We start from the raw sequence: 23788 nt of genomic DNA, 5'->3' as shown, positions 1-23788 counted from the left end.
AAACATGTCAATATCAAAAGTTTTGTTTCCATCCAATTTAATTCAATTTTAAAAGAATGTATTAAACACTATCTGTGTGCCTGGAATTATACTAGGTACTAGAAATTAAAAACAAACAAACAAACAAACAAAAAACAAACAAACAAACACCAAAAAAAAAAAACACAAGGTAGTTCCTAATCTTAAGGAACTACTCTCTAAGGAAGATCTAGGTTCAAATCCCTTCTGTGGCATACTGGCTGTGTGATCATGAGCAAGTCATTTAACTTATCAGTTTTCTAGGCAATCCTGACAATATAAATTATAGAGAAGGTACTAGCTTATGTTGGTAGAGTAAATTTTCTTTCCTTGATGTCTCTGCACTAATAAAATCATAACTCTATTTCTTTTCCCGATTGTATTTGTGTATCACAACTTGTTTTGGTAATTTTCCATCAATAGCTACTATTTTAGTTCCAGTTCTTTGCTATTTGAAAAAAGTATTACAATGCATGTTTCACTTCTTATTGTTCCTTTTTTAAGTCATTGTCATCTTTGAGGTATGTATCTAGTAGTAGAATTTATGGATCAACAACTATGAACATTTGTCACTTCACATAATTCTATACTGCTTTCCAGAATTATCACTAACCAACAGTTTCAAGAACAGTTTATTAGTGTGACCATCTTTCTATAGCCACTCGTCCAATTTTGACTTTCCTAATCTATATATTTTAATAAGTTTATTTAGTCTGAGGTAAGACTTCAGAGTTGTTTTGATTTGTATTTCTGTTCATATTAGTGATTTGGAACATTCTTTAATAGGTTGTTAATGGTTTATAATCCTTTTATTTAGAACAATTCATTCACATCTTTCATCTATCGGGGAGAGAGAGAGAGACAGCGACAGAGACAGAGACAGAGACAGACAGACAGATAGAGAGGGAGAGCGAGAGAATTAGAGGGAGGGAGAAAGAGAGAGCTGTCTATATAACTTGGATAGGAAACAAAATAGGAAGTCTAGTTTAAATAAGCACCTATTATGTTCCAGGCCCTATAATCCTCACAACAACTCTGTGAGGTAGATGCTCATACTTCCTATTTTACAGTTAAGGAAATGAGGGAAACAGGCTAAGTAGCATGCTAGGGTCACACAGCTAGCAAGTATCTTAGGGCAGATTTGCATTCATGTCATCTTTACTTTGGGTCTAGCATGTACTACTACCTACTTGTGGGATTTCACAATCATTTACAAAAACTTTTTGTAACATTTTTTAGAGATATTTTGTGTAAATATTTTCATCCCAGTCAAATGTTTCTTCTCAAATTGATTTATCATTATTCAATTCTTATTATTAATTTTGTTCAGCATTTCAATTTTGTGTAATTTAATTTACCTATTTAAGTTTTTGGTATTATTCTAATACTTATTTAGTTAATCATTGACCACTTAATGATTGGTGTGAAAGATACTTGATTTGCTTTTCTTCCATTTTTGTTTATGGTATACCATTTTATATTTAGATCATATATTCATTTTGTATTTGGTTCAGGTCAGGGGGAAAAGTATAGTATTAGGTGGTAGAATAAACTTTGTTTCTGTTATATTGCTCATACATAGTGTCTTTGTAACCCTGATAAAGCCATTTAGCCTCTAAGTGGTCATGTAGTTTTCTAAAACTATAAGTTGTAGAAAAGGTGTCACCGTGTATAGTTAGAGGGAATTTCCTTTTTGGGACTTCCCACTGCCAATAAAATTATAGAATCAGTTATTCCTACTTCCTATTCCTACTAAATAAAGGCTGACCTTATGTAGTCTTATATCTTTGTTACAAAAACAATCATTAAAAAAAATTATTCATTTAAGTAGTAAATGCCCTGATCTGTTTTTCGATAACAAAAAAGCTTTTTTAGTCTTTTTAGACTTTTGTGTTAATGTCAAATCTCTTGTCTGTCACTAAATATGTGCAAAATGATATGTAGCTCTATTTCTGAATTAGAACAGAAATTGTACAATAGGAACATTTTAACTAAAGCTTGATCCACAACTATAGCTTTGATTTTAAAGTATATAACAATGTATTTTTTTTATCAAAAGAGGAGAAAAGGGAAATCATCTCCCTGCCAGAGCATGCATTTGATAGAGAATTTTTAATATGTTTAAATTGGGTGAGACTCCATAAGCTATTGTCTTTTTGACAAGAACAAAGATGAAAAAGCAAATGCAAAAAAAGGAAATCTCTTTGTTAATTTATGGGTCCAGGCATCCCGTGATTCTTTTTCATATTTTAAAGATTTTGGTTATTTTCTATAGTTGTTAAAATTTAGATTTGTTGAAACTCTATTCTTGAAAAGAGACCCCAAGTTTGAGACTACTAATTCTGAAAATCTATTTGAGATCTTTGCAACATCATGGGATCACAGTTATCATATATTTAGAGATAGAATGGACATTCAAGGTCAGCTAGTAAAATCTTTTCACTTTGCAGGTGAGGAAATTGAGTCCCCAAGATTCCACAGGAAAGATATCTGAAACATGATTTGAACCTACATTCCCAAATCAGTTTTCTTTCCTTTCTCCACACTGCTGGTTGTCTTATTTCCAATAATACTCAACCTGCAATAATAAATAACCAGGATCACAGTCACCTAGGGAATGTGGTATGAAGACAGTAAAGGACAAAATGCAATTAATTAAGGATTATGTTACCATTGCTCATGTGCTATGGACTCACCATAAATGTAAAGAAAAGGCGTCTCCATTTAATGATTTGCTCAAAAGTAGAAGCTTTAGGGATATATTATGCATTAATTGTTTTTATTTTAAAGTCCATTCAATAATTTAGTAACTAAAATTCCTAGTATGAGGTCTGATATTATGCATATTCTCATGCATTCATGCATCTAGATCTGTGATTTTAATGGCTTCAGGAGCTCATAGTGATACCTTTCCTTTACCAATATGAATCAGCAAGTATTCTGAAATTTGTAGTTTTGAGTTTTGCCTGGGGTCCTAAGAGGTTAGATGACTTGCTCAAAGTCACAGAAATAAGATTTATAAAATAAGTTTTCTTGATTCCTTTTTTTTCTTTTTTCTTTTATTGATTAATTATGAAAAAATTTCCATGGTTACATGATTCATATTATTTCCCTCCCCTTCTCCTACTCTCCTCACATAGCCAATGCACAATCCCACTGGGTTTTACATGTGTCATTGATCAAGACCTATTTTCATATTATTGATATTTACACTAGGGTGTTCATTTAGAGTCTGCATCCCCAGTCATATCTCCATCGACCCATCAAGCAGTTGTTTTTCTTCTGTGTTTCTGCTCCCACAGTTCTTTCTCTGGATGTACATAGTATTTTAGTTTCTTATATATTTGAGTAATTAGACCTTTGTCAGAGTATTTTGTTAAAAAGATTTTTCCCCCAAATTGTTGCTTCCCTTTTAATTTTAGTTGCATTGGTTTTGTTTGTACAACCCCTTTTTAATTTAAGGTAATCAAAATTATATATTTTACATTTTGTACTTTATCCTAACTCTTGTTTGGTTTTGAAATTTTTCCTTTCCCAAAGATCTGAGAGGTATACTATTCTGTGTTCACCTAATTTTCTTCTAGTTTCCTTCTTTACACCGAAGTCATTCACCCATTCTGAATTTATCTTAGTGTAGGGAGTGAGATGTTGATCTAAACCTATTCTCTCCCATACTGTTTTCCAATTTTCCCAGTATTTTTTTGTCAAAGAGCAAATTTTTGTCCCAAGAGCTGGCATCTTTGGATTTATCATGCACTGTTTTGCTGAGGTCATTTACCCCAAGTCTATTCCACTAATCCTCCCTTTGGTCTCTTAACCAGTATTATATCGTTTTGCTTACCACTGCTTTATGCTACATTTTAAGATCTGGTACTACTAGGCCCTCATCCTTCATATTTTTTTCATTATTTCCCTTAATATTCTTGATCTTTTATTCTTCCAAATGAATTTTTAGTTATTTCTAATTCAGTAAAAAAGTTTCCTGCTAGTTTGATAGCTATGGCAAGAATAAGTCAATTAATTTGTGTAGAATGTCATTTTTATCATGTTAGCTCATCCTACCCATGAGAAATTAATTTTTTCCCAATTGTTTAGGTCTAGTTTTAATTGTGTGGAAAGTGTTTTGTAGTTGTGTTCAGATAATTCCTGTGTTTGTCTTGGCAAATAGATTCCTAAATATTTTATATTGTCTAAGGTGATTTTAAATGAAATTTCTCTTTCTAACTCTTGCTGCTGAGATGTGTTGGAAATATATAGAAATGCTGATGATTTATGCGAGTTTATTTTGTATCTTGCAAATTTGCTAAAATTGTTGGTTATTTCCACTAACTTTTTAGTAGATGCTCTAGGATTTTTTAAGAAGATCATGATATCATCTGCAAAGAGTGATGGCTTGGTCTCCGCATTGCCTATTTTAATACCTTCAATTTCTTTTTCTTCTCTAATTGCTACTGCTAGTGTTTCTAGTACAATGCTAAATAATAGAAGTGACAATGGGCCTCCTTGTTTCACTCCTGATCTTATTGGGAGGGCTTCTAACTTATCTCTATTGCAGATACTACTTGCTGATGGTTTTAAATATATACTGTATTATTTTTAGGAAAGGCCCTTCTATTCCTATATTTTCTAGTGTTTTCAATAGGAATGAGTGTTGTATTTTTTCAGAGGCTTTTTTAGCATCTATTGAGATAATCATGTGATTTTTGTTGGTTTGCTTGTTGATATGGTCAATTATGTGAATGGTTTTCCTAATATGGAACCATCCTTGCATTCCTGGTATAAATCCCACCTGATCATAATGAACAACCCTCGTGATCACTTGCTGGAGTCATTTTGCTAGTATTTTATTTAAGATGTTTGCATCTATGCTCATTAAGGAGATTGGTCTGTAATTTTCTTTCTCTGTTTTTGGTCTGCCTGGCTTTGGAATCAGCACCACATTTGTGTCATAAAAGGAATTTGGTAGAACTCCTTCTTTGCTTATTTTGTCAAATAGTTTGTGTCTTATAGGGATTAGTTGTTCTTTAAATGTTTTATAGAATTCACTTTTGAATCCATCTGGCCCTGGGGATTTTTTCTTAGGGAGTTCTTTGATGACTTGTTCAATTTCTTTTTCTGATATGGAATTGCTTAAGTATTCTTTTTCTTCTGCTGTTAATCTAAGCAATTTATATTTTTGTAAATATTCATCCATATCATCTATATTGCTATATTTATTGCCATATAATTTGGCCAAAATAGTTTTTAATGATTCCTTTAATTTCCTCTTCATTAGAGGTGAAGTCTCCCTTTTTCATCTTTGATACTGCTAATTTGGTTTTCTTATTTCCTTGTTTTATTAGATTAACCAGTACTTTGTCTATTTTATTTGTTTTTTTAAAAGTACCAGATTCTGGTCTTATTTATTAATTAAATAATTCTTTCACTTTCAATTTTATTGATTTCTCCTTTAATTTTTGGATCTCTCATTTAGTTTTCATCTGGAGATTTTTCCCTTTCTAGCTTTTTAATTTGCATGCCTAATTCATTGACCACTGCCCTTTCTAAATTTTTTAATATATGCACTCAATATAAATTTCCCCCTGAGTACTTCTTTGGCTGAGTCCCATAGATTTTGGTAAGATGTCTTATCTCTTCAATGAAATTATTAATTGTTTCTATGATTTATTCTTTAACTAACTGATTTTGGGGAATCATATTATTTAATTTCAATTAATTTTTGATTTGCCTCTCTATTTATCATTAATAATAATTATTTTTATTGTATTATTATCTAAAAAGGTTGCATTTATTATTTCTGCTCTTTTTCACTTGTTTGCCATGTTTCTATGCTCTAGTACAGTGATGGGCAAACTATTCCCTGTGGGCCAGATCCAGGCTATAATTTGCCCATCATGGCCTTAAGCAATTCCTTAATCACTACATCTGGATGTGGGGGCATAGTGATTAGGGAATTGCTTAAGCAGTGATGAGCAAACTATGGCCTGGATCTGGGCCACAAGGAATAATTTGTCCATAATTGCCCTAGTAGGTCAATCTTTGTGAATGTACCATGTGCAGCTGAAAAGAAGGTATATTTCTTTTTGTCCCTATTTATTTTTCCCCACATATCTATTAACTCTAATTTTTCCAAGATTACATTTACTTTTCTTACCTCTTTCTTACTTTTTTTTGGTTTGATTTATCTAGATCTGATAGAGTAGGGTTCGGGTCTCCCACTATTATAGTTTTACTATCTATTTCCTCCTAGAACTCTTCTAGTTTTTCCTTTAGAAATTTGGGTGCTATACCATTTGGTGCATACATGTTGAGTACTGATATTTCCTCATTGTCTATACTGTCTTTTATCAGGATGTAATTACCTTCCCTATCTCTTTTAATCAGATATATTTTTACTTTGGCTTTGTTAGATATCATGATTCCAATTCCTGCCTTCTTTTTCTCAGTTGAAGCCAAATAGATTTTGCTCTAGCCTTTTATCTTTACCCTTTGTGTGTACCTGCCTCGTGTGTGTGTTTCTTGTAGGCACCATATGGTAGAATTTTGGTTTCTAATCCACTCTGCTATTTGCTTCTGTTTTATGGGTGAGTTCATCCCATTCACATTCAGAGTTATGATTACCACCTGTGTATTCCCCAACATTTTGATTTCCTCTCCCCTAGTTCTGCCCTCTATTCTTTTGCTATTTAAACCAGTGTTTTGTTTTTAATCAGTCCCCCTAATCCCTACCCTTATTTTACTTCCCTTTACACCCCCTCCATTTTTATTCCCCTATTATTATTTTTTTAGTGTCTATTAAATTCCCTACCCCCTCTTTTTCCCTCCCTTATTGCACTCCTTCCTCCACTCCCCCCCTTGCGTTTTACCTTCTCACTTTCCCTGTAGGGTAAGATAGAATTTGATACCCGAGTTGATCTAGATACTCTGCCTTCTCAGAATTGATTCCCACGGGAGTAAGGTTTAAGTATTACCTATTGGCACTTTCTTCCTTTCCTTGTGATATTAGTATTCTTTCCTTCCCCTTCTCATGTGCCTCTTTGTGTGGTATAAATTATCCTATTTTTCTTATTTCTTCAAGTTCCTCTTGGTGTCATCTTCCACCCCCCCTTCTTTTGTTTCGTATATCATCTTAGACCACTTAGTACCCCAACCTCTATTTATGAATATTTCTTCTAATTACTATAATAGTGAATACCATTTTTGAGAGTTACAAATAACATTTTTCCATATACGAATATAAACAATTTGACCTTATTGAAGCCCTAAAAGAAGAAAATTTAAGCAAAAATCAATCTTTCCCCCCTCTCTTTCTTATTTATCTTTTCATGTTTCTCTTGATTTTTGTGTTTGGATATCAAACTTTCTGCTTAGTTCTGGTCTTTTCTTTATAAATACTTGGAAATCTTCTATTTTGTTGAAAGCTCATAATTTCCCCTGGAAGTTTATAGTTAATTTTGATGGGTAGGTGATCTTTGATTGTAGACCCAATCCTCTTGCCTTTCTGAATATCATATTCCATGCCTTATGGTCTTTTAATGTCTTTTAGTGTGTAGGCTGCCAGATCCTGTGTAATCCTGATTGGTAATCCTTGATATATGAATTGTCTATTTCTGGCTTTTTGTCATATTTTTATCCTTAGTTTGGAAGCTCTTGAGTTTGGCAATTACAATCCTGGGGGTTATCTTTTGAGTATTTAATGTAGAATGTGATGTATGAATTCTTTCAATGTCTGTTTTGTCCTCATGTTGAAGAACATCAGAGCAGTTTTCTTGGGTAATTTCTTGTAGTATAATGTCAAGGTTTCTGTTTATTTCTGGGTTTTCAGGTAGATCAGTGATTCTCAAATTGTCTCTTCTAGATATGTTTTCAAGTTCATTAATTTTCTCAGTGAGATATTTCATGTTTCCCTGTATTTTATCACTTTTTTTTACTTTGTTTTATTAATTCTTGCTGTCTTGTGAGATCATTACTTTCTACTTGCCTAATCCTGGTCTTTAAATGCTGATTTTCCCTCTATGATCTTTTAATTTTCCTTTTCAGTTTGGTGTATCCTGCTTTTTAATGGTTTCTAGCGGGTGATTTCTGGTTTTAAATTTGCTTATCATTTCATTTGATCTTTGGGCTTCTTTTTCTAATTGGGAAATTTTGTGTTTTAAACTGTTATTTTCTTTTTGAACTATTTCTCATTTTTCTTGCCAATTTTCTTTTGTCTTTCTCATAATTTCAGAATTATTTCACTCTTCAAGAGCTTGTGACCAATTTCCAATTTTTTTTGAAGGTTTGGATGTGTTTACTTGTCGTCCTCTCCTGTCTCCTCTGTATTCTGGATATTTTTTCTCCATAAAAATTATCCAGGATCAATGCCTTTCTCTTGTTCTTTTTGGTGGGTGAAGATTTTATTTCTTGAGAGTTGCTGGCCATTGCTATGCTGGTTTTCCCTTCCCTTCCCTTCCAGAAATCTGAGTGAGGAGTGCAGGCTCTCTGTGTAGGGAGCTACAGAATGTTTTTTGCCTGAGGCTACTTTTCAAGTCTCCATGGCTTCTAATGTGTTCCTCCCCTCTCTGCTCTATCTTTGTGCCCAGGGTCCATACCCTTCAGCTTTCTGGGGTCCCAAGTCTATCTGCTCTTGGGGGTAAGTAGCTGATGTTTTTAGTCAGCTCCCAAGACCTCAGAGATTACCCCTCACTCACTTTGATGTTGGTATGCTTGCTCTGACTCTGGGACTGTAGGTGGAGTGGGGTAGGGTTGATCAGCTTGCATTTTGGAAGGAGCTATTTTTACCCCCTTATAGCATGGAAATGCCCAAATCCCACGTATCTTCAATGCTGAACCTACTGTGTGATTCCTTTGTTCATCTGAAGTGTTTTCTTCTTCCTTTTGAGGGACTCTTTATTGGTCACTGGTGAGGAGAGGAAGAGTCCTCCCTCTACAATGCAGCCATCTTAAGCCAGAAGTCCAGCATCTGTTTTCAATTGACCTTAATTAATCATATCACCTGTGTATAGTTAAAAGATTACCACCTGATTTTGATCCACCTTCATTGAACTTTTGACATTTGAATTTGTTTTCTTGCTTCTGAGTTGTTGTCTGTTCATTATATGTCACCCTCCTTTTCAAGGTCTGACATGGACCTAACTATTCCGAATTAGTGATTCTTAGTAGATAGATAGCTATTATAACTAGTATTTTCATCATAATTTAAAGTCACTTTAATATGCTATTTCATTTGATTCTCCTATCAAACCTGTGACATTGTTGCTATTACAATATTTTACAGATGTGGTTGAGAGGTTAAGGGACTTGCTGATGGTCCCATAGATAGTATCTGAGATTAAAATATCAGGTTCAGCGGTCTTTCTATTGTACTTTGCAGTCTGCTTATTGGTTATTGTTACTAGCTCATTTTTAGTGTATACTTTTAATGTATATTTAGTTTATACTTGATATTACTTCTACATCAGTGTTGTCTTATGTTGACAATAAAAGACCAGCTTATACCACACCATATGTGATAGTTTTCATAATTAAAGGTAGAAGAGAGACAGAGATAGATGGAAACAGAAGACAGACTGCAACAGAGATGGACAGAGATATTTGAGGATAGCCTAAAAATGTTTTACATATTTCAATAGAGAATCCTATGAGGAAAATAGAAATTAAACAGATATTCACTTTTGCAACTTAAAAATGTATCATTGCTGTGGGGGGCTTGAGGTGAACACCCTGGTTTTGGGATGGGTAACCTTTGCAGGAATGCATGACTTCATAACTTAGCTTAGAAATAAAAAGAGAAATTTATTAATTGGAAATTCATGTTGAATTTGACTGGAAGAATAGCATAGATGAAAGCTGCCTCCCAGAGGAGGTGTGTTCAGAGTGCTTTATACTCTATTTATAGCAGGTGATATGTGACTTGAGGAGAGTATGAATTCCAGCAAAAGCTGAGGAGTTGGTCACCTTACTGGGGCTTAGAGTAGTGTCTTATGTCCTGAAGTCATAGGGGGTTACCTTCATAGTTTAGGGGACAAATATATGACTTAGATACAACCTGATGGTATCAAAGCATAGTCTGGAGATGTATCTCTGTGTCCATCTGAAAACCTAGGGGAGAATCCAAGGGGAATAATTCTCTCAAGGGTCTTTCTTATCATTAGCCTTTGAAGACCACGCCCACCCTTTCTTTTAGGTTTAACACCAATGCAAGGAAGCAAAGGAATTTTCCTGCTTATAGTTGACCTAAGGCACTTCTAATTTGGGGGTACAATGGGAAACCTAGAGTCCCACATTATTACTTCCAGATTATTAACATCTAGAAAACATAAAAGATATTTTTGCATTCTATTGGCTGACTTTAACAGCCATTGCGAGCTTTCAAAGCTTCTCCTATTGTGCCACATCCCCTTTTTGAGGATCCAACTCAGGACCTTCAGCCTATGAGACTGATGTGCTGCCTACTGTGCTAAAAAGACACTCAGCTTTTGCTTAGCCCCACCTAACTGGGATTGCCATTTAACTTAGGGTCCATTATTCAGTCTGAAACTGCTAGCCTGAGATTCCTTTCAGGGTGGATTCTCACGGGATCAGGGAACCAGTACAAGCTTTGTAGTCTCCAGCTGATCAGGTGTTCTTAAAACTTGGGTTTCATCAAATCTTACTAGGGTACAAGTTTGTGGTTTCTAGATTCCATGTTGATAAATTAAAGGCTTTTTAAAATGTGTATATCTATTATAAGATACTTCTACAAAATTTTCTCTTTTCAAGAATAGTTAAACTCATGATATGACTTTTTAAAAAAATTAAGTGGATTCTGGTAAGAAATAAAACTAATAAAGATGGAATTTTGGGTTTGCTTAACATCTGATTTCCTCTATCTCAAAAAGTATGAATCATAATCTGAATCAGATTGTTTTGAATGCTGGACTTGGGTTTTGGATTTAGAAATTCTCCTTCAGATTTTTATTCACTGCATGACTGAATAATTCTTCAGTTACATTTTCCTTATTTATAGGGAGAACAATAGTAACATTTATCTTAAAGCATTGATATGAAGAGTATATGAGAATAAATACATGTATATAAGTATAATGTTTACAAATCTTTTCATACAAGTTATAGAAATGATGAAGATGATAATTGTATTCAGCATAATCGCTGGATTTCCACAGTGTAGACAATTCAGAGAGAACCTTTAAGAGACGATTCAGAGAGAATAATAAAGAGAACCTTAAATAATCATGTACATTAACACATTCAAGTAACTATTAAACCACCTGAGATAAACATGAATTTTATACTGTGTAGATTCTGGGGTCTGGGGTTCATCCCAGCAGGAAACTTAAGCTTTTATGTGTAGTTCATGCACTCTGTTACACTCTCATTTTTAAATCTTTGGGTAACTTAAATTCAGTTGCATCATAGAGATATTCCACAAAGAGTTCTGAATATTGAGGTACTGCAGGTTCTAAATATCAATCAATATAAGAACTCTATAGATGGATTTTTAACATTTTTTTTTAGATTTTTTTGAACAGAATTTGAATTTGAAACAAACTGATTGTTTTTTCTTTTTTTGTTAAAGGTCTAAGAATACGCTTGTTCAATTTTTCCCTCAAGGTATTAAGCTGCTTATTATACATAATTCGAGTACTCCTGGATCCTCCACCGCAAGGAAATAAATGGTAACTTTTTAAAATTTGGCCTTGTAAATTGTTCCTTCAGGTTTTGTGGAAAGTGTTAAGCACAGTTTTATTGCCACTTTGTGCCATTTAGAATTTAAATTTCACAGAGAAAGAAAGTTTGTCTTTAAAAAAAATTGATCTAGTTTTCAGAAATGATATGACAACTATTGTAGTTTTCCTTATATGCTTTTCATTTTGTGAGATGTTTGTATGTGTCTGACCTTTGATTTTATCGCTGTGGGAAATTCTGGTTTACAAATCAATCATTTTGTTCCTAGATCCCTGATAGATTTCATAAAAGAGAACATTATATATAGCAACAAAATATTGTTTAAAGAATGACTTTTGTATATTCGCCTAAAGAGAAAGAATTGATAAATAGAACTAAATAAGTCATAGTTTCATATATAAACTTTTTTCCCCGAAATGATTCCTTTTCTAATATGGGGAGGAAAAGACCAGGAATCAGGGGAGTTAACTGGGTATTTTAATGAAACAAATAAATTTAAATTTAAAAAGTAACTTGGTCATCCTGTTAATTTTAGTCTGAATCTAGACCTCCTTAACTCTACTCCTATATTTACTTTCTTGTACTTTCTAGTATTTATTTAATAGTATGGAAAAAGTCTGGAAAAATTGAAGCTAGTTATCTTTGCTCAGTCTTCTCAGGTTCAGAGAAACTGAACCAGTAGCACTTAATGCATATATAGATTTTTACAGCTTCTCAGAATGCATGCCTAAATCCTTCTTAACTTGAAAGAACCAAAGATCTTAAGGATCCTTGAGTCATTATGTGGTTGACTTATCTACTCTTCAAGGGCTCCCCTTCATTGTTATTCTAATCTTTCCATCTGCTCTGTACCAGGTGGGTACTTGTCCTCTAAATAGCTAGAAGCCAATCTTTGCTATCTTATTTATATTTGCATTCACTTAACTTCATGCACATTGCCCTGTAGTTCAATCCTAGCTTTACTGTGCTCTTACTTTACCCAACTGTTTCTGATGCTTCATTTCTAAGCTAGGCAGAGAGGAGACACAAAATGTCTTCATCTCCCTTCCAACATGAGAATCATAGGATTAGATTTAGAGTTAGAACTGATCTTCTCTACCCACCTTCTTTTGTAGATGAAGAAATTAAAGACCTAGAGGTTAAGTAGGTAGCAAGTCAAAGAGCTGGGCCTTAAAGTTGCCCAGTTTTCTTTCCACTCAACATACCTTAATCAGTTTAACTGAACCCCGAACTGGGAAATCTTAAGGATATGAATATTTTGGACATCTTAATAGGCTCTACAATCAGGTAGGCCAATTAAAACATAAATATCTTAAATGTAAGAACTCTGGGGTTTGTTTAATTTGTTGTTGTTGGGTTTTTTAATCGTTATATTCCTCAGTACCAAACAGAAGGTCTCATGTATTCAGTACCTATCTGATGAATTAAACTGAATTTTGTTACTTAGGTCTTTGAATTTAGTTTGCATGTCATCTATTAAATGGTAGATAGTTTTTATATTATTCTTAAATTAGCAAGCTGTTGGTTTATGCAGTATAAATTAGTGCTTTTTTTCTTATTCTTCTTTTATATGTTTGACTACTTGTTAGATCATTTTACATGTCCTAAGTGTGAGTGTCTCCTTGGACTCTATGTGCTGGGCCTGCTCTCTCTCTCTCTCTCTCTCTCTCTCTCTCTCTCTCTCTCTCTGTCTCTTTTTCTTTCTTCCCCCTCTTTCTCTTCTCTCTTCTCTTCCCTCTTTATGTTCTCTTCAATGATCTATCTCATTAACCCCTTTGGATTCAGCTATTATGTCTGTGTAGATGACTGCCAAATCTGTACATCCAGCCCTCACCTCTCCTGAGCTCTGGTCCCACATCACCAATTGACCCCTAGGCATTTTTACCTGGATGTTTCATAAGCAACTGCAATGAAAGCAGTGATAGATTTGGATTTCGTAAGATTCTTGTCAAATCTCATTTCTGTTATTCAAAAGCTTTGTAATAAATAGGCAAGTCAAATCTTTGTATTCCACCTTATTTTAAATAAGATGTTGGGGCTTTCCAGTATACCTTCAAGTACTAAACCTATGATCTTTTCATCATATATCATTTAATCTATTAATTTTATTTCCTCCTCTTTATAGCTTGTTGCTATTGAGAGCACTACAATCCTACCATTTGCCTAGGTTCATGATCTTACACAAATCTTTGTTCTCCTTTATTCTGCCATATCCATTAATTTCTAGGTCTCACTGATTCCAATTCCACAGCTTCTCTTACATCCACCCCCCCCTCTTCTCCATTTTGACTTTATACTTAGTCTATTGCAAAAGTTTTTTAATTGGTCTCCCTGCATCTGGTCTTGTCTTCCACAGAGCTGCCAAACTATTATTTCTAAAGCACAGGTCTGATCATGCTGCCTTCTTGAACATTAAGCCCCAGTGGCTCCCTAGTACCTCTAGGATAAAAGTGAATTCTTAATTTTGGCTTTTAAAGTTATTCCCAATATGGTTCCAACCTCTCTTTCTGGGGTGATTACACATTATTTCTTGTTACCTAGTCTGTGCTCTGGTCAAACTACCTTACTTGGTGTTTCCTGTCTATGAATTACATTTTATCATCTGCTCCTATGTCTTTACATTGCCTATCTTCCATGTTTGCAATGTTCTTTCTTCTCACCTATTTTTCTTTGTATCTTTGGTTCCCTTTAGGGCTTAGCTCTAGTAATTTCTTCTTTGTGAGGTCATTTTCAGTTGTTATTTTACCCCTTCTTTCAGAATAACTTTAAATATGCTTTGAATTTACTTGTTGTTTTACTCAATTGAAATGCAAGATGCTTGAGGGCAGGGCTACTTTATTTTTACCTTTGTAACTGCAGACCTCAATACTGGTACATTACAAACACTTAACATACTTGAATATTAGTAAAGATTAGTAATATTAGTAAAGATTAGTAATATTACCAAAGAAAGTAATATTAGTAAAGATTATTGATGATTATATTCAATTTAGATATTTTATATTAAACCTATGTGAATAATATTCCTCCACAAAATAGCTTTTTTAAAATTACAAATTTCAGTGAAATAATTATACCGTTTTCTTGGCTAGTCAGTCTATCAATGTGTCACATAAATTATTTAGGAACTTGTCTTGGTCCCTTTTCAAGTTGGTACTAGCAGAGACTGCCAAAATTGGCGTTGTGTAGATATCTGTTGCTACTGTTCTCAGAAAACATCTGTTAATGTTAAGTACATTTTTTTAACCCCTGACTTTAAATCTGTGATTTCCTATGGGAGCCAAGGATTCTTATGAATTCTATATTAGAACTGTTCTTATCTTTATATACTTCCAACCATAGAAATGGAACTCTAGGATACAGGAATATATTTGTACAGAGAGCACTTAATTATTACCAACCGTAAAAGAATCACATATATCTATTATAAAACTTGCACAATATGCGGAGTATCTATTTTTGCTTTTAATGGGGAGATTACATGGAATGGAAAAAATCGAGTGTTTCTATACAGTGAAACTACATCCTCTACATACTTATCCTGGCACTCTAAAGGCCTATAGTTGAAGACAACAGACAAAATTGGGGAGATATGAATGTTTAAAACCTCTCCTTGTTTTCCCCTTTCTCCAGCTGCCTTATTTGCATATGAATAGTATCACAACTTTGCTCATTTTGTACACTATGTTTCCATTACCACAGCCAAAGATGATTATTAACTTTTTTCACCAAGTCACATTGTTGACTCACATTTAATTTTCATCACATTAAAATTCTCATGTCTTTTTCACTTGAATGGAGTCTAGGCACATCTCCCCTTCATCTCTTTATGAAGTTGAACTTTTGAACCCTAATTTGAAACTTTATTTTTAATCCTAATAAATTTTAGATTATTAGGTCTGTGCCTCTTTACAGTCTGGCAATAAGCATTTTCTCAGTGACTACTATGTGCCAGACACTGTGCTAAGAACAGGGACACAAAGTAAAGGAAACGACAGTACCTGCTGCCAAGAAACTTATAGACTAATGGAGGAGACAACATGAATAATTATGAACAAGAATAATTCCACATAGGATTATTGAGAAATAATCAATAGAGGAAGTGACTAGTATTCAGGAGGACCAGGAAAGGCACCTTGCTTAAAAATAAAAAGACAGATTTTTATTTGAGAATTATAGAAACCCAAGGAACCCAGGAAGGAGAGAATGAAGAGAATTCTAGGCATAGAAGAAGTGAAAATACTCAGAGTTGACAGATGGATTGTCTTGTAAAAGGAATCACAAGGCCATTGACAGTGGTGGGTAGAATACATGGGAGTGAATAAGATATAAGAAGACTGGACAGTTGGGAGTCAGCCATGAGGTAAAGGGCTCCCAGTGCTAAATAATTTTGTGTTTGATCTTATTGTTGATAGGAAACGTTTTGAGTATATTGGGTAGGGTTGACATGGTCAAACTTGTACTTAAAGAAGATCACTTTGACACTTTGAGTGGAGAATGGATTGGAGTGGGAAAGAATTGTGTTGGGAAGGCCAAGAAGCAGGCCATTGCAGTAGACCATATTGTTTTTCTTAACCTTAATTGCAAGATTCATCCAGTTTTGCATTTTGCCTTCTTAACATTATTTAAGACTGTAATTTGATTTAAATAAATTCTACAAAGCATTTTAAAGTGCTTATCAACTAGCCAACTAGATTTTATTGTAAGTGCCAGGAACTATAATAGGGACTGGTAGATAAAGAGACAAATATGTAACAGTTCCCAACCATGAGGATTTCATATTCTACTGACATTTAGATCCTTTTGGTTATTCATCTTTAATTATTTACCTTTTAAAATAAGAATTGATCAGTGGATTTCCTGTATCCCCAACAATCATCAATCATCTTTTTGAAATAGCAATGTTATGTCATGAAAATTTCTCCCTTGAGAGCATGCTACTAACTTATTGACTTGACTTGTTCTGTAGATATCTAGTATAAGGAAAATGACCTACCTATTCCCAGTCTCTGAACTCTTAAATGTCTTTTCTCTATATGTAGGGCAGGTTTCAAATGATGGCAAGTGTCTCCATTGTTATCTATCATGAATTCAAAGATGGCATGGCTACTTCTTCTTAAAACTTTTCTTATTTCTCACATCTATAACTGAATCTTTTTGACCCAATTAGATATGTTTTAGCAGTTCCCTTTATTAGTTGTTTTACTTTTAGTTGAGTAAGATGCTTCCAACAGATATTTAGACATTGGAAGTCCTCCATCACTACTATATCTTTGTTTCTAGGCCAAATTTATGATCATCTTCTAAAATTCATCAGTTTCCCCTTTCTGACATTTTACAATGTATTCCTAAAATGATATAACATTACTTGCTCCATAAATCTTCACCCAAAGGCATGGTCTCTTCTCCTTTTCATATATAGCAGTTTTTATGTAGCCTGGAACATAGTAGGTACTTAATAACTGTTAATTGATTGATATATTTTCTTACAAGAATATGTCCTTTTGATACACAATGATGTTCCAGTCTTTTTTTTCCACCTTTTCCATTAGAATAAGGCATACCTTTTCAATGTAATATTCAAATAATGAATCAAATTTGTTTAAGTATCTTTGATACTCATAATGTAGGAGTTAAATTTCTTTTACTAAGGTATCTACTTCATCTTGTTTATTATCCATACTCTGCACATTTGATTATAGGCATATAAAATCCTAAGTTATTACAACTCATTTTATTATGTGTTGCCTCCTGAGAATTATTTGATTCTTCCTACTGATATTCTTCCTATGTTGTACCTGCCATGCAATGACTTGTCTATCTAAGCAATTATGTGTGTTTGGTTGCACTCACCATTCCATTTTTATTTAAAGCCTCAAAATGGAAGAAGCCTCAAATATAATAAATTTAAAAATTATTAGTTCATTTGTCCTTCTTTTCTTTTTCTTTTTCACATTTCACAATCATCTAGCACATTTGGATTTTCCATTGTCTTGTCAGGTTTTTCTTTCACTTTGTTATTTTCCCCCTGATTCACTATGTCTTCTTGAAATGCCAAGATAGCTGTCTTTTGGAATAAGCAGCGCTGTCATGCAGAAAAGCAATTAAACTTGTTTTACTTGTCCTCAGAGGGAAAAATTTGGGCAATAGGTAGTAGTGGCAGAGAGGAATGTTCAGGCATGTTCTAAGTAATAAAAAAAATAAAACAACCCTTATCACTAATTATATACACACACTACTTATATAGAGCTTCAAAGATTGCCAAATACCTTATATCAAATCTTATTAGAGCTGTCACAGGGGAGTGGGTGGCCTATGGAGATCATTGGTTTTCTGTCACTAAGATCTTTAAGCAAAGGATAGATGGTCAATTCTTATGTATCTTTTAGAGAATAGTTTACTGGTACTAGTAGGACTAGATGATAAATGAGGTATTTTTCAACTCCAACATTCTAATGATTCTTGTTTTTCAAAGAACATTCCTTTCTCCCAGATATGCCAGAGAATGGGAAGTCCTTCAACTCTTTTACCTCCATTATCAATCAAACATTTATTAAGAATTTACCAAGTGAAAAATACTGTGCTAAGTGCTATGAAAAAAAGAGAGACAAACAATAGCTTTTTCCCCTCAAGTATCTCATATTCTAATGAATGAGACAAGGGCAGTGTAAATTGGAGCCAATCTCAGATAAAATTTATGGCATATGCTAACTGTCTTCAGTGGTTATTTACAAAAGTTTTTTATAATAAATAATGTATTGAAATAATGGGAATGCTTGAGACTTCCAAAAGGAAAAAATGGAAAAGAAAGAGAAGGCCAAGGATCTTTCTAGCATTTAGAAGGCAGAAGGAAAAAAAAGACAGAAAGGGGTGTTCAGAGAGAAGAAAAGTGATCACAGAAGGATAACAGAAGCCCAAAGACATTAGTCTTTCAAAATGGAGTTGCAATTGTATCATAGATCTAGAGCTGGAAGGGATCTCAGAATATCATCTAGTTTAATCCCAGAAACTGATTCCCAGAGAGGTTGGATCATTTGCCCAATATCAGGATGGTCAGTTCCAGAGGGAAGATTTAAATTCCTCTTACTCCAAACTCAACACTTTTTTCCATTTTTACCACATATTAAATTCCACAGAAAGATCATGAAGTTTGAGGAGAAAGATCCATTATTTTTAGCAGTTTCTAAGACATTGGTAGCCTTATTGTGAAAAGTTTCAAAAGAATTCTAGATAGAAACATTTGAGCAGTGAGTAGATGTTTGATAGTAAAAAGAAAAAAAATTCAGATGGTAGTCTACTTTTCCTCTTACCTCTAACTTTTCTTCCTTCTTTTCTACATATTCTCTTCCCACTAAGCTGGACATATGTGGTCCTATAACATAGCCCTAATATTGTCCCTCTCAGTTTTTGCTCATACTGATTCCTATACCATGATTTGTTTTTCTAGTTCTGTCTTTCTCTGTCTATTGTAATCCTAGTCACTTTTCAATAAATATCAGTAAAATTAAAAAAAAAAACTGATTAGAATATGGCAGCCTTTGTGCTAGGCCCTGGTAAAACAAAATATCAGGTTTGGGCAAGTAATCCATGATTTACATTCTACTAGGTAGAAATAACATATTTACTATTAAGTATATATAATAGGAATTCTTACCTTTATTTGTTTTTTAATTCTATTTGGTAGTCTGATGAAATCTCTAGATACCTTTTTAGAATAATGGATTTTAAAAAATTTTGTCATAAAAAAAGTTAAATTTTAATTAGAAATGAGTGAAAGTAAAATGTAATTTTTTTCACCCCTCAAGTTCATTACATTCTTCCACTAGACCATATGCTTCATGACTTTACTAAATTTCATTCTCCCCCCTTTCGTGACACCCAAGAGGCATCTAGTAAATGATGCTTCAGGAAGGAGAATTTTCAAAACAAGGTGCCTAGAAGAAGAAAGAATGAGTGCAATTAGGAGTTTAATGATGAAAGGTTTAGTTTTAGGAAGAAGGCAAATCTCCCCTTCCTCTAATATAGAAGGAAAGCAGGAGAATCTTCACCCATACTGGGTGAAGATTCAAAGACATTTTTTTAAAACCCTTACCTTCCATCTTGGAGTCAACACTTTGTATTGGCTCCAAGGCAGAAGAGTGGCAAGCATAGGCAATGAGGGTCAAGTGACTTGCCCAGGGTCACACAGCTGGGAAGTATCTGAGGTCAGATTTGAACCTGGGACCTCCTGTCTCTAGGCCTGGCTTTCAATCCACTGAGTTACCCAGCTACTCAGCTGCCCCCTTCAAACACATTTTGAAACATACATGAATAGAGTTAAAGGAAGCTCCATTTCAGCTAGCTTTTGTCTTTTCATAAAAAAGAATCCTTAGTCTCTTGAAAATGTTCAGAGAGTGTATAGGAATGAAGTCGGGGTGGAGTTTTGAGAAATGTGAAACAGAATTTTTTTTTTTTGGAAAAGCACTTGTAAAGAGACAAGGCTGCGAAAAGGTTCACTTAGTGAGAGATTGATTATAGTGCTAGTACTGTCAAAAAATTAGTACTGGAAGGGATTGTCAAAAGAATACTTAGCATTTGAATTTTGAATGCCTAGGATGACTTAATAATCTGAAACTGGATAGAATGTATCACTCCATTTCTTAGCTAAAACTTTTTAGGGAATCCTAATGTTTACTGTTATAAGATTTATCGCATCTTGTGGGCAATTGTCCAAATGCTTTGCTTTATTGAACCCAAGCATCTAAGTTTTTGATATCATGTTAGACAAATGATCCAGGTGTTTGGCTATTTCTATGTTTCTCATAGATTTTTTATCATTATGTAGATATTTCCATCAAGAGTAAAGAAACATTTCTAAAAGCAGTTAGTTTATTTTATATATAAAATGAATTCTTTCTCAAAGACATTAAAATACAGAGTCCAAAATAAAATTCCTATCTTATGGTCATCATAACTGATTTTAAATTTGTTGATTTTTAAAGAGTATGAACTTTTTAGGCACTGACCAGGAATTTTGGATTGGGCTGTTAGGAAAATCTTATTATTTGTTTGGGGTCAAGTAGGGCATAAGAGCTCATAACATTGTGTTGATTGAAATGAAAATGAGCAAAGTTCCATACAATTAACATTTCTATAATATATTCTTTATGTTAAATTATAATTGTTAAATTAAAATCACAAGGAATATACATTTAAAAATCATATGATTGCAATTAGAAAGGAGTCTGTAACAGAATAACTTTGGATTCTAGTTTGAATAAAATGTACTATTGATGTCCATATTGCTTAATGAAAAACAGAAATAGGGTGGATGGATCCACTTAAAATTAATGAGTCAAAATCAGCAAAGAGATTTGTTTAATTATAGCTTCTGATCCTATAAAGCTGAAAATGTTCAGTGTAGCTTTGCTGTATTATATACCCTCTCCTTCAGGAGAAATGAACTGAAATGAAAACTTTGTCAGCATAGACAAATTCAAGCATATGAATGGACTGTTACTGTCAAATGCATGAAATTATAATAATGACATAATACATTAACTTCTTGAAGTCTCACTAATATAAAAATTCATTGATAAATAGGGATAGGGATGGGTATTTGACTTTTGATTGCACTGATATAGGGAATTCCTGGGAAGGTAGGTAACTCCCTCTAGCAATGCAGGTTGGGACATTATTTGTAACTTATAGTATAAAAAAAATGTCTGGACCATTGAGAGTCTTAAGTGACTTGTTCCATGTCACATAGCTATCATAATTTATAGGTAGCTTTGAACCCAAGAATTCTTGACTTTGAAACCAGTTCTTTATGTAACAATGCCTTTGGTTAATGCGTCAGAAAAAAACAAAACAAACAACAAACACCCTCATGGAATTTAATACTTGTATTGCAAATGAGAAACAAGCAAGCACTAAAACCTGCTATTACTTAAAATTCTTCTTCTTTATGTCTTTAGATGAATAAAGCTTCAGAAAGTATATATTTTTGTTTTTGTATCATGTATTATGCCACTCAAAATTTACTCCCAGTATATTATTCTCTTTATTTTAAATTGTCTAATTCACTTAAATTATAAGGAGACATATTAAATCACTAAATATATTAATAAACAGTGATGAAGAGCTATATGATAAAGCCTTTTTTGAGGAACTTACAGACAAAACTTTTAGTTTGAGGAACTTACAGACAAAACTTTTAATCATCTAACATTCAGAACGAAGAATAAATTACTATATTGTGTATTTTTAAAATGTGCGAAACAAACAATGTTATAATAGGTCAATTTTCTTAATATAGTCGAGTTTTTATCAATTACCCTTTCTTTAAATTTATTTATTTGTGTCTTTATTACATTAAAATAGCCTTCCACCTTTAGACAGGGAATCATTTGACATAAAGATATATGTATATATAAAACTATGACTTGTTTATTTCTTTTTATCAGTTCTTTCTCTGGAGGTGGATATATACAAGTCATTCTTCAGACAATATTTCTGTTTCTGTAAGCAATGTTTTCTTGGTTCTGCTTATATGAAATGTGCTAGTTGTTATGTATGATGTAGTAAGGTTTGATGTGGTCACTGCCCTCAATGGGCTTATAATTTAATATAGCACATAATAAGTCACATAAAATAACTCACAATACAGGGCAATGTAGGATGGTTAACAAAAAAATGGAAGAAACAAAGTGATTAAGGAGATTAGATGAATTGTATTACTCCTGTCTAAGATATGGTATGTTGTTTTGGATTTATAAAGAGGGATGAGCACGGCTTCCTAAGAGAGAATCTCTTTTAGCCCAGGAAGTTGTTAGTAAGTTTGTTCTGGACATCTTGCCATTCACTTTTCTCTAATTCTGATCCAATATTTATTTCCACCCATTGCTCTGAGAACAGCAACCAAATCAAAGCTACCATTGTTTTAGAAAGGCTTTATTAATTGACTCCCATATTTCTTAAGTCACAGATACATATAATGGTGTGATTTTTGCCCACTACTCCCCTATATGTGATGCCTATTAAAATATAATCTTGAAGATAGAGATTGTCTCACTTTTGTATTTATCTCTAACACTTAGAACAGTTCCTAACATAAAGCAAGTAATTTTATTTACATTTATTTATAGTTTTGGCTTGACTTAAAATCCTGGCTGTGCTACGAACTACATAGATGACGTTGGGTCAAGCTCAGCTCACTCACTGTCCTGGGGGCTCAGTTAAATGATGAGATTCTACAAAATCATCCTTGAAAGTCCCCAAGGACCATGAAAGTTTTATTTTATCATTCCATTTTTTTGCAAAAGTTTCGTTTTGTTCCCTTGGTTTACAATAAAACCTGTCCTTAATATTATGGGTTATATAGCTTATAAGAGCAGTTGATGTCAACATGCTGACTGTCAGGTGGCAGTCTCTTAGATCTTCTGAGTGAGAACCCTTGTGTCCAGAAATGAGTCAGAGAGGTGTCTGAGGAATTGCAAAAGAGGTTCAGATGCTTGTTTGCCTGAAGCCATCTGTTTTTCAAACTTCTTTGCCCAGGTAGAGCTAAAGATTTCTGCTATTGATGACATGTGCTGATGGGAAAGTAAGGTTTCAGTAAAGAGATGACATTTCAGATGACTGAACCTTAGAGAGTGGATAGAACTTTGATAAGCATAAATGAAAAGTTATTTGAAGTGGAAAGAATAACATTGAAAATGGTATGTAGATAGGATATTGCAAAATATCTTTAGGGAATGAAGGATAGATCATCAACCTGACGTTAATTTATATTATTTTCTAGGGGAGTGTGGGAAACAAAGCTTGAAAGATAAATTAAACTGGATTTTGAAGGGCCTGAAATATCTGAATAATATTATACTGTCTTTGGTTCTAAATCCCATGCAAGTGTTATCATGCCATAATGCAAAGAGGAACCATTAAAACTCAAATAATTTAGTCTGTGGGGACAAGATGGCCACTGAGATCATTCTCACTCCCATTCTTAAGTTCTGATATGAGTCTCTGAAGTTTTTTTGATCCCTGGAGTAGCCAGATCAAAGCAATGCTTTAGGGAGATTAATCTTCTTGTAGGATAAATAATTAT

General features: G+C 33.5%; 1 protein-coding gene across 1 annotated transcript in view; it reads left to right on the top strand.

Annotated features, from left to right (window-relative positions):
* Positions 1–23788, top strand: part of KCNT2 (potassium sodium-activated channel subfamily T member 2) — a 549106-nt gene that overhangs the window by 140679 nt on the left and 384639 nt on the right. Inside the window, exon 3 of the mRNA XM_044674907.1 lies at positions 11597–11696. Within this exon, the coding sequence (XP_044530842.1) occupies positions 11597–11696 (100 nt within the window). The remainder of the gene's footprint in view (positions 1–11596; positions 11697–23788) is intronic.

The sequence above is a fragment of the Gracilinanus agilis genome, chromosome 4 (genome assembly GCF_016433145.1).
Source record: "Gracilinanus agilis isolate LMUSP501 chromosome 4, AgileGrace, whole genome shotgun sequence".
Taxonomy (NCBI): Eukaryota; Metazoa; Chordata; class Mammalia; order Didelphimorphia; family Didelphidae; genus Gracilinanus; species Gracilinanus agilis.
Note: the sequence above shows the minus strand (reverse complement) of the source record. Positions and strands in the feature narration are given on the sequence as shown.